General features: G+C 45.9%; 1 protein-coding gene across 1 annotated transcript in view; it reads left to right on the top strand.

Annotated features, from left to right (window-relative positions):
* The window catches only part of BORCS5 (BLOC-1 related complex subunit 5), a 59,699-nt gene extending 47,541 nt beyond the window's left edge, over positions 1-12,158 (top strand). Inside the window, exon 4 of the mRNA XM_066319432.1 lies at positions 8,443-12,158. Within this exon, the coding sequence (XP_066175529.1) occupies positions 8,443-8,673 (231 nt within the window). The 3' untranslated portion in view covers positions 8,674-12,158. The remainder of the gene's footprint in view (positions 1-8,442) is intronic.
* The last annotated feature ends 3,753 nt before the right edge of the window (positions 12,159-15,911 follow it).

The raw sequence follows: 15,911 nt of genomic DNA, 5'->3' as shown, positions 1-15,911 counted from the left end.
AATCGAGTCCATAGAATTTAATTCTTCCTTATGCCTGACCTAAGGCTATGCAGAAACTGAACTACTTACTTTTCAATTACAAGTTCTTCTAGCAGATTGTAGTACAAATTTTCAAATGTCTTCTTGCATTTGATCAATTTATTCAAGAGATTAATTAGTAGACATAAAAAAAAAACCACACCTCAGCTTTCTGTAGATCTTGAGGCCACTGCAGCTGATTACAATAAAAATGAATGCTCAGGGAGGATCAGAGCTGGCACTTCAGCCAACCTTTCTGTGACTCGCTGATCTCTGAAGGTTTGTACTCCTGTTGCTGTATTTTGAACAATAGTCTATAGCCTCAGAAGAGCTTGGTCTGTAAATGACGTACAGTGCTCAAGATTTCCTTGAGGCTTTCTCGAAGCCAGAGATTTACTGTCCAGATGTTGTGACCTCCAGAAAATTGCTGGGATGTCTGAGCTTCAGCACTGTGGAAATATGGTGGAGTCAGCCTTGAAAGTCTCTCTTCTGGGGATGAAGGAGTAGATCCTCCCTTTAACATCAGTGGGTGTACTTGACTCATTTAATGTGCTTTTCAAACATGGAAGGAAGAGCTGATGTAGAGCTACAGATAGATACTTGAGGAGTTTTTCAGATTATCAGCGACTGACTTTGTTAGAACTGACATGCCTTGGAGTTTCCCTGGAAGTTGATTTGGACTTTCATATGAAAAATGTGGCTGGCAGGAAAAGAGCAAAAGCTTGATCAGGGCTCTCAGGTGTCCAGAAATCCCTGATTCCTGACTGCTGGGCTCATGTCCATGCTCATCTAACACTTCAGGCTCCTTGCATGTATCCTTGCAGAGCACATGGAGGGAGGTCTGATGCACCCAGATGTGTTGGACTGGCAGTGTGAGTGTTGGGGTGTGTGGACCCAGCTTTGTCTGCTGTTCCTCAGGGAAAAAAGAGCTAAAATCCTTTTAGCACTTCACACCCAGTAGGAAATAGTTAAAACCCAGCTCCTGTGCATTCTGTGGGAACAGATTTGAGAGCTTTTTCTACTTAAATATAATTTTCTTCTAGTGTATCTAACCCTGACTAAACACAGCAATATCATTTTCTTCTGAAAGACTTCTGTGGGACATGGAAAAGAAGACCTACAGCTATCAGGTCCCATCTGTGAAGTTGAGAATAAATACCAGATGGCTTGCAAATGTAATGATGTTGACTGTTTTCACTGGGAAACGAGAATGGTGGTGTTTTCTGAGAAACATCTCATTAATGATAGTGGTCATCTCTTTTCAAATCAAAGTTTACTTGTGATGGGAAAAACAACTTGCTTAAAGCTAGTCATTCTGACATGTTGAAAGTACAAAACTGAAATTTATTATAAAATAACCCCCTAAGGGTAAATAACATTGTAATTGCTGTTCGCCTGCAACATTCAAGCTCTGGCTGGGCATAGGAGGGTTGTGGGCAAGTAACGTGTCAGCAGTGTAAAATCAGGAAAAGAGGAGATTGAAGGTTGTGTTTTTTAACAGAATTATTAGGTAGCCTGAAATAAGAGTTGTACAAGTTATCATTTAGGCAATAGATCTGTAACAGTTACATATTTTTTTCTTTTCCAGGAACAGCTAATTGTACACAGATCAGGAATGTGTTATTAATTACTGTGGAATTCTATTCCACAAAAGAGAGAACATTGTGAGAACATTGCACACACAGGTGCAATAATCTTGTTTGGGTGGCGTATTTGTATTTATTTTTCGTAAACTTGGTTATTTAGAATAGGTATGGAAGAATTTAAGAATTTCTAATGCTCAGGATGTAACAACAATTTTAGCCACGATAAATTTTAGAGGTGACTTCTTAGATGGATGTAGATTGTTCTACAAAAGCAGCAAATGAAAGCTCTAAAAAGGCATTCTTAATAATCAAAGACAATGAGCTAGAAATTACTGTGACCTTTTCTTGGGGACAGTTTAGAAAGGTTACTGGCAAAACTGGATCTTTTTTGGGTTTTTTCCTTTCTGCTTTTCAGGAATCTTGTGCATTTAAGTCTGATACAGCCCCAGCAGCCGCTGAGTTCGAAGGCCAGGATCACATGCAGGGGGAGAGATGGTGCTGTTCACCCTGTGATCCTGCTGGTTTGTGACTGTCGGGCTGGGAGTCAGCTCATGGGCCAGAAGACCACTGAAGAAGAGGGAGGCAGGGAAGACTCCATTTGTTTTGAGGACTAAGGTGCAGAACTAAGTTTGTGATTATTCAGCTCCTTCGGAGGAGTGTGTGACTGCTGCTTTGCAGTGCCCTGAGTTTCACTTGCTTTTGTGAAAAGAATTTAGCTGTTTTGAAAGCCAAAGATGATGGGTGTCTGTGGTGTTGAGGGAAACATAAGTAAACGGAGACCAGTAGGATGGCAGTATGATAGGAGATGTGTCCAAACTGGAGAGCTGGCTGTCAGGTTTTGCTGCCCATCTTCTCTCATCTCTGTGAAGTGGGGCCCAGCCTTGTTTAAACACTTGGAAGTTTGTGGGTGCATTGGGCCTGGGCAAGAGGTAGATACTGTTTCACTCATAGCTTTGGGACTCTTTTTTTAGCACCAGTCAGTGATAGCAGCCATAACTTAATCTTGGGGGCCTGCCAGTTGGCAGAAGGATGCTGGTGGCTCTCAGGCAGGGAGATGTGGGCTGAGGAGGCCACACAGTGGGAGTGACAAACACATCCTGTCCAATAACACAACAGGCAGGGAAAGACACTGACATAAAGGTGGAAAAGCTTTTTAAAGAATAAACCTTCTTCTTGTTTGGAATTCTGAATGCTTTTGTGTGTCCCAAGGCCTCTCAGAATAATTAAATCTTGATCCTACAGATTGAGCAGCTTGGGATGATACATGTTGTCATGTATCTACTGTAGAACTAAGGGACTAAGCATGGGTTTAATTTTGATCTTTAAGAGTAAGGGCCTTAATGTACCTATTAATATTGCTATAATTCAGTTCCAGAGCCAGTTAAAATGGTTACTCTTCATTCTCTGACTTGACTGTGATCTGTGCAATGCTTAGACAAAATAACCCTTAGCAATCGTTTGCAGCAATGTCAGATCACAAAGGGAGCAAAAGGAATTTTTTGGCAGTGGATTCAATCTTAGATGTGATAAGGAAAATCTAAACACAAACTACAGTTGTTTACCTGGCAGAGGGGCAGAGGAAGGGTGCAGCTCCATGAGAGCCGTACTCACGGCTGAAGCTGAAGAGAAGGGGGTGAGATCCATGGCTGGGCATCTCTGTTGTGTACCCTGGCACAGAAGCTGCCCAGTCAGTTTATCACTGACCAGTGTGTGCGGAGTGGGAGAAACAGAGGATGTTCCCAGCATCAGGAAGTCATCGCAATCTATTGTGCTGACTTTGCGTGACATTATCAAAGAGAGAGGGGAAGAGAAAAAAAAAAACCATTCATGGGGCACATTTGTTTTCAGGCAGTACAGAAAGAGGAGCTGTCTTCAGTTTTAAGTGTGTTGATTGAAAAGTATTTTCACACCAGCACATCGTGACTAATATTCCATGAAGTCATGTTCCCGCCTGCCACTTTCTGATGTGGTTTGTGTGCAGCTGCAGGGAGATGTTCATTTAACCCCAGTCAAGCACCTGACAATGTGAAGGCAAGGCTGCTTGTGCTCAGAGTGCTGTCCTAGCAAAAGAACTTTCTGGAATAAGGATTGCACCTTAAGAGCTGTGTATTTTGGAGGGGCAGCCATAGGGGATGGGAACTGAGAGGAAATCGTTGGGACACAAGGACACAGGACAAATGCATGTCTGCCTGAGCTCTTGAGGCTCTTACTGAATGTGGGGGGAAACAAAAACATCTTCTTGCCTTTACTGGCATTTTAGGAGGGACTGGAATGTCTGAACATCCTCTCATGAGATGTATTTGTTTTGTTATGAATGTCAGCAGTGCCTCTCTAAAAATTCGATTCCAAGTTTAATGAACTTGTGATTACATTTGCATATTCTGCAACCAGGGAAAATGTGTCTAGCTGCAGTTTTCAGTCTCTCAGTCATTGAACTAATGAGATGTGACCTCTGATTCTGAGAGCTTAGGACACTCATGTGCCCGTGACTGGGGTACTATTGAACAATGCCAGGTAAGAAGCCTGTGTATATATGTGTATGTGTGTGTGTATATGTATATATATGGGCACTGGTTTGTTTTCAGTGTGGTCTCTTGAAAAGAATTGGGCATTGGCCAGTGCTGACCTCAGTCTTTTTGTGGGCTAAATTAATGTCTTTATTCTGCTTGGCAGTGTGGGCCAAGAAGAATTTTTCAATGAATGCAAGAATTTATGGTGTGCAAGATGTCTGACAGTGTCCTCAGTTGTTTTTGTGTTTCATCAGTGTGGTGTTACAAATGGGCCTGTGTAATGCAGAGGAGACTCAGGGCTGACAATGTGAATGGTGTAGTAGGAGGGGCTGTGCTGGGGCCCTTTTAAGTGAGGAAATATCCATCTTGAAGTGTTGTTGGAAGTAATTATTAATCTGGTTTCATTTGATGAAAGAAAAGCTCAGTAGATGTCATTTCATGTTTAAATGTGAAGCTGAGGCATAAATTAGAGTCCTGCTGATGATAATCCACAGATGGAGGCATGAGCTTTGAAACAGAAACAGACACAAATTCTGAATGTCACTGGTTGTACAAAGAAAGTGTGTCATGCTGGAGGGTGAGTTTTAGGCTTGTCCATTTTTATGATCCTGTGCTTCTGAAAGAAAAACTGAACTCCAACCTTTTTGATGTAGGAAGGGGAGAAAGATCCTGTCTTCTGCTCTGGGTATGTCCAGCCTCAGGTTTGCTGCTTTGACAGGAAGAATAATTTTTGGAAAGAAATAACATATGCATTAGGAGCTCATGCCTTCATTGAGAACACATCTTCTTTTCTTAACTCCAGCTGGGGCAGAACCTCTTGCTTTGATGAAAATTAGGACGCTGACATCACATGCTGGGCTCTGCCCTCTGCTTTGTTCTGTTGCTTCTTAAACAGGCCTCAAGGTCAGTCTTTTAACTCCCCAGAAACTTTTCTGTACCACTAAGCTGTGGATGTTTGTAGCTTACTGAGTGGTGATGTTGGAAGGACGGACTAGTGATGGTGAGGTTGTCAGGGGCTGGTGACAATGCTGCTTCACATCTGTCCTATCTGATGGGCTCAGGGTGATAGGGAGTTGTCTGCAGCCCTGGTGGCCGGGCGTCATAGGAAGTTTGAAGCAAGCAGAGCGCAAACAATGACTCAGTAAAACACTCTCAGATAGTTGTAGGACAGTGAAGAACTACTGGCTGTGGGCTGTCTTGCTGAGCTTCCCAGAGAGCTTCCCAGTCTGGGATGGGCAAGAAGGCTGAGACTTGAATGTTTTCCAGGTGAGAACGTGGCAGGGCTTTGTGTCAGGGACGCAGGAGTCGATGGGAACTGTTCAGGAAAGGCAAATCCACTCATTGACTCTCCAGGGTGTCTTGGACTGCCTTGGCTGTAGGTGAGGGACCAGACTCTACTTCAGCTCCCCTTTTCCAGATGCTTTTTATTGCTACTGTATGATGTGTGAAATTAAATAGATAGGAATGAGGGGGATTCTTACACATGTTCTGTGCTCATTATGGATTCCTGCAGGCCAGTGTTAGTCTCTGTGGTGGGTAGATGAGGCTGACCCTCAGAATCTGAGGGCTCCATCCCAGTGCCAGAGGAATGGGACTGCATGCCAGGAGAGGTAAAAGCAATAAGTCTGGCACTGGAGGAGCTCACTTGGAGGGGGAGGAAGCAGGAAGGATGTAAGTGTGTACTTAGGCCTGCTTCAAGGAAAGCTGAGAGAGACATTGGCATTTATCTGGAGGAATTAATGTAGTTGCCTTTTTTTTTTAATAGTTATAAAGACCAGGTTCAGACTGAGTAAAAATTGACCTTTCCTCACAATTGCTCCACTTCAGTTCTCCCTGTCTCTCTGTGCTGTGCAGCTGCTGTGGCCTCCCTCAGCAGGCAAACTTGGACAGTAGGTGTAAGGAAACCATAGGAAACACTCATTTCGACCCTTTCTCTTTCTTTTGAGGCAGCTCTTTATGGCTGTTATGAATGTGTCCAAAGGTAGCAAAGTGCTTGGAGGCCACTCTGCATTTCTTCTTCCTACTGCAGGTCAGCATCAGCTTCTCCCCTCGTTCTCCGCCAGTAAGTGAATGTTACTCATACTTGCACAAGGAGCCTAAAAGTCAGCTGAATGAAATTACTGTAATGGAGAGAAAGGGGGACCTTGGGTGTTTTTTTGCTTGAAAGCTTGGTAGGTGCCAGCTTTGCTTCTTGTGCAGTGCTGTGGAGAACCTGCCTGGGGAGGAGAACTTCAAAACCAGAGGAGGTTTCTGCCTGGGTCCCCGCACTGCTGTGTTTAACGAGGCGTGCTGGCTTTTGGCAGGTTTCCCACCAGCCGCCCCTCCAGGCCACTGTCTCTCAATTAGGTAGGATGTTTTTAGGCACTGGATTGAACTTGCTAGTTGGTGGTGGTCTGCTTTTTACACACTCCTCTTTACAGAGCTAGTGCCAAGGCACTAAATTATTAAGCTGGGGTTTTAATAGAAACCCCTGTGTAGGCTTAAATTGTTTCCACTCTATTTGGAGTTTCCTGCTCTGCTGGTTTTTATTTTGTCCCATGCATGAAGGCATGGAGGACGGAATTCACAGGAAAGCACAGAGGCAAAGAGAACGAATTCAGACTGAGTGCAGTAGAAAGTGCAGGCCTTGATTGAAATGGAAATAAAGTCAATTGGTACTGTATGCAACTCTGATGGAGGTGATGAGGGGAAAAATGTCCCCTAATCCCCATGATAGTTCAGCAGAAACTTGTGTGTTTGTTTTCAATGCTATTTGTAACTTAGGTTGCTCAATAAAATATTTTCTTGCCCAGCTATTTTTTACTTGACCTCCTTCCCAGGGCTTGAAAGGGATGTCTGTCAGCACATACAGCTACAGCAGTTTATCCCCAGTGTCAAACCCTACTGCCACCAGTGGGATGGCAGATTCTGTCTGCTGGGCCCTCTGTCCTCAGCGAGGCCTTCCAGTGTTGTACCATTTCCATTCCTGCAGGCTCTCTCCTAGAAACCCACAGCACTGGGCATGGGGTCGGGATTGCCCCTGCCTGTTCAGTGCTGTGTCAGTCAGGTCAGGTCAGCACCTTGTGTGTTCTTAGCACTGCACTGATAAATGTGTGTTGCCCCTGTGACAGGTACGGTCACTGTCCTCCACCGGATGGGTTGGCTCTGTCACACAGTTCAGGAGAGGGGTGGTGTTTGAACCTGGGCTTCTTGGTAGACCAGGAGTTCTCGGCATCGATTCCCCGAGGCTGCTGCATTGTGAACAGTGACCTCCTTCCTCTGGGAGCAATTAGATGGGAAAGGTTTGGGAAAACAGTGGTAAGAGGTGGCAATGGGCTAAAACTGCCCTGTGTGTGTCTTCTCCTGCCCCTCACCCCCAGTCACTGTGGGCTTGTGCTGTCCCAAGCTTTCCACAAAGACATCCCAGTTGGAAGAGGCAGTGCACTGGAGTCAGTGGGGTTTTTAAGTACAGCTACAGTGAGCCAAAGCAACCGAGCCTCAAGTGTGCACTCGAGGGCTTGGAGCAACCCTGTTACCGAGCTCTTGGAACATGTGGTACATACCTTAGGATATGTAAAACAGCTGAAACCGTCTGACTGGGCTTGTGTGTAAGGTACTGGCAGCTACTGGCTGAATCCTGCCTGGAGATTGGAGGTCTGGCTGAACAGAAAAATGGGTTGTGAATTATAAAGGCTGCCTTCTTCCCTCAATGGCAGGAACAGCACTGCAGTTCCTGTCATTGTCATCATGCTTGAGCCACGTTTGGGTACTGACTGTGTTTAATTGCATGGCTAATTTACTTAATGTCTCTCCTGGGGTCACTTATAACACTCTTATTTTTGGATTTCAGGGAAATTAGGGACACTAGCAATCCATTGTGGTTCTCTCAAGGCAGGAGTTTTCCAGATGATAATGGTAATAACAGCTGTAGCTTAGTTGCAGAGTAACCTAGCTAAACTGAGAAGAATTAGCACTGGCAACTGTGGCAGAGTTTAATGCTTGCAAATGAATGATCTCCAGTGAAAATATAGTTTCAGGTTTGGATAACTTGGAGGATGTGTGTGTTGGTTTATTGGGAAATCCCTGGCAGCGCCTGTAGGCTTTCAGTCCTGCAAATGAAGAATTTTCTGATCAGGTATTTGGGTCATCATATGTACTCCCTGTCATACAACTATGAATCATCCTATTCCATGACAAACTGGTTATGTACCTTCCGAGGAGCTCCTCTGTACCTGTCACCTCCTGTTAGCGGAGCATCCCGAGTGCTGCTTTTGGGAAGGACGGTGTGCTGACGGTCTGCGGCAGCAGTTGTCCTAACGAGCCTTGCTCTGCTTGCTGTTTTTACACAGATGGACCTCTCCGTGGAAACTCTCTACAGCCTCATGCAGGAGCGCCAGAAGAAGTACGCCAAGTATGCGGAGCAGATCCAGAAGGTCAATGAGATGTCTGCCATCCTGCGCCGCATCCAGATGGGCATCGACCAGACGGTGCCGCTGATGGAGCGGCTGAACAGCCTCCTGCCAGAGGGGGAGCGCCTGGAGCCCTTCTCCATGAAACCCGACCGGGAGCTGAGGTCGTAGCGCTCTGGCAGCTCCTCCTCCTCACCTTCCGGCTCCACGGTGGGCACGGACACGCCTCCAGCAGGCTGCCCTGGCTGCGCTGGCAGGTGTTTGGAGCGGGCAGCGCTGCTGCTGGACTCTGCCAGGGCACCGGAGAGAGAGCGGCGTCAGTGCCAGAGCCGCACAGCCAGGAATCCAGGAGCTTCCTGGAGGAGATGATTTACTGTTCCCTCATCTCCCTCCTCTTGCCCTCCTGTCTCCTTTGCCACTACACTGTCTGTGCAGATCCATTTCTTTCATTACTGTGACTGTTTGGGGTTTACAGAGGAGGAATTTCCTTTCTTCTGATTTATTTTATTTTTTTTACTAAAAAAATTCAAAGGGATATGGGGTGTGACGAACCCTCTAACATGTTTTTTGTGCCACTGAGGTTTAGACAATTAGATGACTGGAAGGTATTTCTGAGATCCCCTGGCCTTGGAAATATGTGTGTTTTATAGGTGAAAAGTGTGGGAGCCAGGAACTGGCTTATTAAAATCTGGCCATTATCATAATTAATATGGCTTGCACAGCAGGGTTTTGGCACGTCCTTGACGCTCCTGTTTCTATGGGCTCACTAATTTATGAGGCTGTAAAGGAGTAACTGTTCTAGATATGTATGTCTGTTAATGTAAAGCAAACCTTAGAATTCCTCTCCCTCTTGCCCCGACAATGTCCCCATGCCCCAGCTGGTGGCATTTTGTGTCCCTCTGACAGGCACTGGTACAACCTGCTCACTTTGCGTCCCAAAGTTGGACACAAGGTGTCTTTTTTTGTTGGGACACTTGAGTTACCTTGGTGCTGTCTGTTTTACCAGTGGGGTGCAGCTGCTTCTCAAGTGTATGAGGGTGGAGGAGAGAGACACGAGAAGTCCTTTGGCTCTTTGTGTTGGTTTGTGGCACGCTGCTGAACAACTGAAACCACGGGGCCCTTCGCAGCCACCTGCTCCAAAGGCAACAGGACATTCTTGTCTTGCCTCCTCCCAGGCAAGGCTGAAGAGCCTGTGAGCCCCAAGGGTTGTTGTGTGTCAGGAGTGCAGTTCAGCAGTGAGGACAGTCAGGGACAAACCAGCTTCCAGTACAGCACAAAGTGGGGTCACTTGCCAAAGGCAACTTGCTTCAATACGTCTTAGTACTTAATAGCATTTATTAAGCAAAAGGTTGTCTCTGAGCATTTGGAAGTAAGAGTGCAGTAGGTTTTTGACTAATAATTATTGCTTGGTGGCAAGAAGCAACAGGCTGTTCTCTTGTTGCATTCCCAAAGGCCACATAGTGTGGATTTTTGTCATTTTGACAGCAGCCAACTTAGATGTGCATCCGAACCATGGTGGTGGTTGGATCCCAGCCTGCTGAATCCTATCTAGAAGCAGAGTCCTGTAGAAATGAAGCCCCCTGGAATGATGCCCTGGGAAGTGGGACTGACTGGTTCAGGGAGAGCAGGGAACCCTCAGCAGGAGGGTTTTTAGCAAAGGCAGCAGGTCTCCTTGCCTGCTGCTCCCACCCCAGAGGTTTTACACAGCTGTATGTACATAGGCATATGCTGTGTGTTGCCCAGGATAAAACATCAGCATTCCATCCTTTTTCAAGCTTCCTGCCATGTTTTACACTTGGAATGTTAAAAGCTTACATGAGACTTAAACCAGGAAAAGCTGCTTGTCATGGCCATGTCAAGACTTGTCGAGACCCTTGTGGGTCTTCATTGTCCATTGTGGAATGTCTCTCCCACCATCAGACACACAAGAATATTGAGCTGCTTTAAATAGCAGCTGCAGCCATTTTTGTTCTCTTTGTCCAGATGATGCTGTCTGGATGTTTAAAATGTGCAACATTCAGCTGTCTGCCAGACGGGATCATCAGTGTCCCATACCCTGGTGTGCTGGAAGCCTGTGCCAGTGAGAAGATCCTGATACTGGCTCTCAAGGCAGATGCTCTCTCCTGTAAGACACTTCTCTGAGGCTTGTACATTTGGCCTCAGGCCATGAAGTATCAGATGAAAGCACTGCTCCCTGCAGTGCTAATGAGGGCCAAGGAATCATTCCCAACTGAAGGCTGCACGAGTGAGCACTGCAAATCAGTTCCTTCCTCATTTGCCAGAAAACGCCAAGGCATTGGGCTGAGAACGGGAGAAAACCTTTGTTCTTAGGAACATTGGTCTTTAAGCTTGTGGCTGTGCTGCTGGGCCTCACAGACAGAGCTTCTTGAACAGCAAGGGCAGGTTGTGGAAGCTGTAATAACTGAACTAGAAAGAAATTAGAGCTGAAATGTGAAGACCAACCTTTTCCAAGGCTCACATGTCATCACCTTCATTCCACAGGTGATAGTCTCTCACGTGGGTACTGTAAGAAGCATGCACCCTCTTAACTGCCCTTGAATGATGGTTTACAGTTTTATTTAAAACATTGTCTCTGCCTTCAGGAACTGTAAATCTTTAGCCTCTTGCTGAGGGGGAGACGTGTCCCTGCCACATCTTCTCGAGCTGCTGTTTGTTGCTTGGCTGCTTCTTGTTGGCTTTGCTCTCCACACGCTGCTTTCAGCTTCAGCTCAGATGCAGGTGATGCTCAGGGTAAGACTGACGCTTCCCTCCCACGCCGTTTAGCAGGAGCTTGGAGATGTGACTGGAATCACCTTTCTGCTTATGAATTTCCCTCTTCCAAGCCAAGTGCTCTTGGAGGAGGCCTCAGGTATCTTTCACGAATGTACCAGCTGTTACTTCTACCACAAATTTAGTGCTATGAACAGAGAATAATCTGGTGTGCTCCCCTGAAACCAGACACTGCTGCCCTTTTCTGCTTTCTGGGGTGGTGTGTGGTCTGGGGTACAGGCTAAGCTTCTTGATATGTGATCTTGTGAAAAGCTGGGGAGCAGGACAAGTCACTGGAGCTGTGGTTCCTCTTTGCCCTGAGCTGCTCTGGCCCTTCCCCTGACTGTGCTGTGGCAACTCCCCCGCCGTGCTGCCACTGGTGCTCCTTGTGTCTCACGCTGGTCACTGTGCCGCCCATGCGAGCAGGTTTGCTTTGTTGTTTCTGTTGTTCTTGTCACTGAATGCATTGACAGGGTGCTAAAGTGCCAACCTACCTGCAGGGCAATTCTGCTGAAGGGGAGAGAAAAGAGTTTTTGTGGGGTAGTTTTTTTTAATATATGTATTTTAAATTAAATATATTTAAATATACTTAAATATTTAAAGTGTGTTTTCCCCTCCTCCAAGCTTTTACACAGAGAGAGTAGAAATACACATTTTTAAAGGCCCACTGGTTGTGTGAGCCAGCCCCTCTCTCAGACTGTGTGCCAGTAGTTTCCCAAGGTACTGCTGTAACATCCCTCTTGTTCCCAGGCTGCCAGAGGGTATTTTGATTGCCAGCCTTGTGGCTGAGCACTCCATGGTTTATGGGTGGTTACCCTGTTCAGCTTCCTACATACTCCATGTTCCACAGCTCCAGCATTAAAACCTTTGGTGTGGCTCTTTTCCAAGTGTGTTGTTTCTCCAATTGCCTCATTAGTCATTCTTCATTCCCACTTCCCACTGTGGTGTCTGGGCAGTGCAGGCGTAGCTCACCTTTACTCTGCACCCACTCTGTGCCATGGAGGTGGCTGATTGCAGCTGCCCTGGGGCTGCCTCTGCTGTGGGATTGAGAGGAAACATGTCCCCAGAATGAAAATAAATGCTGGTTGGCTTTTTTTGCCCCAGTGCTGTCCCAGTTCTGCCTGGCACTGATGTCCAGTTTGAATACAGGATGTGAGCAGTGACTTGGGACTTTGGGACTTGGCATTGGGAAGGCAAAACGGTGATGAACTCTCATGTGCACACATGATACTGAAAAAAGAAATAGAGGCAAATTTATGGGATTTCTTTTTGTTTTGCTGCTGTTTTGGGGTATTTTAATGGCCTGATGCCCCAGCCTTATCATTGCCTGTAGTGTCACACTTTGGCTTTGTATGAGCAGTGAGGCGTGGTGAGGGTCCCTGAAAATGGCAGCTGAAATCCATTCCTCCAAGTGAGCAATCCCTTGCAGCAGGACAAAGCTCCAGAAGTGTTTGGCAGCATTTTACTTGCCAGGAAAGCAGCCCCTTCCCAGAGGGGTGGGTGTTGCAGAAGGCAAGAAAATAGCTCCCTTTCCTTTTCTATTTATGGTGACTCATAATAATGTTCTTGGAAATACAGAATTAGCTGACGGCTTTACTGCAGAAACACTTCAGTTTGCCTCAGAGCAACCATTTGGACCTGAGGTCCAAGAAGTTCTTTGCAGGCAGGGTTCAAAGGGAAAGTGCTGTTGCCAGACAAAGGTCATGTATTAGGAACACTGTTCTACCTGAATTCTCAGTTGTGGGTTTGTGTGTATAATGTAATTTGGTATTGTGTATGTTACACTGTCTAAAAGTGCTAGAATAACTACTTGTATCATAGATTAATAACAAATACAGACTACCTAGGTGCATGGCTGGCTAATTAAGATGTCTGGATAGGTAAGTTTGGGGCTGAATCACAGTGATTTTGTATTTTAAAAGTAGCAGTCTTAATAGGACCCTAGTGCTGTGCCCCTTGTTCTGGGCTTTTCATGCCCCCACTTTCTGGCAGAAGTCAGTTTATAACTTGTGCTGTGAGTCACAGCATATCGAGGCACTTAGCTGATGAATTCAGTTAATAAGGACAGTAGTTTACTTAATTACCATATTTCTACTCTCTTATCCTCCCCAGCCCTCTCAAAAGTAGGGCTACCTGATCCCTGCTGGGGGGAGGTTCGCTCTGTTTTCAGTTCACTTCATTCTAGGAATGTCACTGTGATGGTTACAATCAGGAGCCCAGTGACCTCGGGGACCTCCTCCCAGTAATGCCAAGCAGTGAAATGAAAATTAAGTGTTGATGACATGCCTGAGGCAGATTTCAGTTGCCCCTTGTGTTTTGACTGAAGGTGGAGTTAAACTGTCTCTTCTCAGAGCTGTCTAGTGGCAGGGCCAGGCATGGAGGGAACAGGAGCAGAGCGAGTCCTGTAAAGCAGGCAGGAGGATTGGTGAAAGCTGAAGTGAATGCTTCAAAAAACAGACCTTGAGGCAGCAAACGGAGCTACTGCAGTCAGAAGTGGTGAGCAGCTAAATTTTAGAAGATTGTCATGTCAACCTGTTGTGTAGGCTAAGCAGCTGATGATGCCATTCAATTTGCATGATTCTTGTTTTCTTCCCTAAGAGCTGCTACATCTTGTTTGTAGAAACTAAGCACAGAAACTCCCACAGGTTGGTACTTGTGCTCTGACTGATGGCTTGGTTTCTTTTAGAGAGGCTGAAGATTTTGCATTTCTCTTTCTGGGATTGTGCTTCAATCCCAGATGAAGATTGAGTTTGAAGATGCTGTTACATAAACTTGCAGCGTTCCCCTCTTAAGGATACAACAGTGGCAGCCCCCTTTAATTCCAGTCTGCTATATTTGTGTAAGCCATTCTCTGAAGCAGCAGTGGTGGGTGTGCTCCAATCTCAGCCAGCAGAACTTGCTCTGAATACTTCAAGACTGACAGCATCAGTCAAAACAAGTATTTAAACAAGTAATTAAATTATTCTTCAAATAAGTAGTATGGGAGGGAGGCAAGAGAAAAGCATGGGGTTCATTCTGGGTAACTTCAACAATTTGAAATACTTGCTTCACCAAGACCTACCTCCCCAGCTGGCTGAGGAGCAGGTTTCTCACACCTGGATTAGTGGAAGGTGTTAATGTTAATGCAGACAAGTGCCACCGCTGCTCATCAACTGAGCAGAAGAAGGGGTATAATGAGGAACAGGTAAGAGCCTGAATGGTTACTGGTGCTGTAAAATCACCACTGCTTGTGAGAAGTGATCTAAAGCTGCTCCAGCCCTGTCATTTATGAACACACCTGCAGGGAAGGGGGTGTTCCATAAAGGACAAGGCCCCTGCTCTCCTGGCAGCTGTGGGGAGCAGGTCCTGCTGCATGTAAAACACTCCACAACTCCTTCCTCAGCCTTCTGTATAAACAGGTACCATTTCTGATTTTATTTCATCATAACATACAGGTAATGCTCATGACACAACAAGATGAGAAACTCACATCTCTCTGAACCATTTCACCAGCTTGCCATACACCAAACATGCCAAATATGCCACACACCAAATGCCATACATTATATTCATATTGAACGTGTACACATTTTTCCCTCTCACATCCTCCACCTTGCTTTCCAGACTTCTGCAAACCATTTCCAGTATTGTTCAGGGATGAGCCAGGGCACCACCCTGTGCAGGACATGGGGTTAAGGCTTCCTCCTATGGGAACCTGCCCCCTGTAAGTACTGAGCCTACACCTTGGATTCATCCAGAACACCTTGGGAATCACAAGGAGCCACAAGAACAGATTTCAGTTCCTCAGAAGGCAATCAACCAAACCAACTCCAAGCATACGGAAAAGGGGAGAACACGCGTGTCTGGGGGAGCACAAAAGAGGAAGATCCCTATCTGCCTCTAGGGATCTAGAGGATCTAGGGACCTGTTAACTCCCATTAACTGGTTTAAATCAAAGCCACGGGCTTTTCCTGAAATGTGGCTGAGAGGAGCCCTGTTCAGCTGTTTACACAGGCAAATACACACACAGCTGAAAATAGCTGTGATGTAATCACTTCCACTGGAGATGTAAACAGAGACAAGTGGCAGCACCTGACACAGTGTCCAGGGTGATGTCAACCTCTCCCTTGCCTAGGCCCTTGTCCAGCCTCTTGCACATGCAGCACAAAGAGCCTCTGGGCTCAGTGACTCCTGGTGCCTCCTCTCTCTGTGCCTTTTGCACTTTTTAGGATCAAGTTAATCAATGCTGTAGCTTTCAGTGCTATTTTCAACGGTCCATTGTAGGAAATTAAAGTCACATCCTAGCCACAAAACAAAACAATGACAAAAATCTTCTCCACATTTCAATATAGTAAAACCTGAGATTTGAGTCACAAACTAGCTAAACTTACAGTAAAAAAACCCCACACATAACCCAAGCTGCTGACTTGAATTAGGGCTTCAGTTTGCTGCTGACAATTTTTTTTTTTTAAAGCTGTTGGCCAGGGTTAATTATTTGTTACTACAATTTTCAGCTGCCTGCACTGAAACGGGACAAAACAATATAGTTTCCCCTCAACATACATTTTCTGAGGGCTGCTGGGGAAGGCCCTGGGGGCAGGAAGGATGCAGCTTTACACAGTGGCTCTGGTACCACCTCTCGCTGACCATAAACCTCTCAT

The sequence above is a fragment of the Sylvia atricapilla genome, chromosome 5 (genome assembly GCF_009819655.1).
Source record: "Sylvia atricapilla isolate bSylAtr1 chromosome 5, bSylAtr1.pri, whole genome shotgun sequence".
Lineage (NCBI taxonomy): Eukaryota > Metazoa > Chordata > Aves > Passeriformes > Sylviidae > Sylvia > Sylvia atricapilla.
Note: the sequence above shows the minus strand (reverse complement) of the source record. Positions and strands in the feature narration are given on the sequence as shown.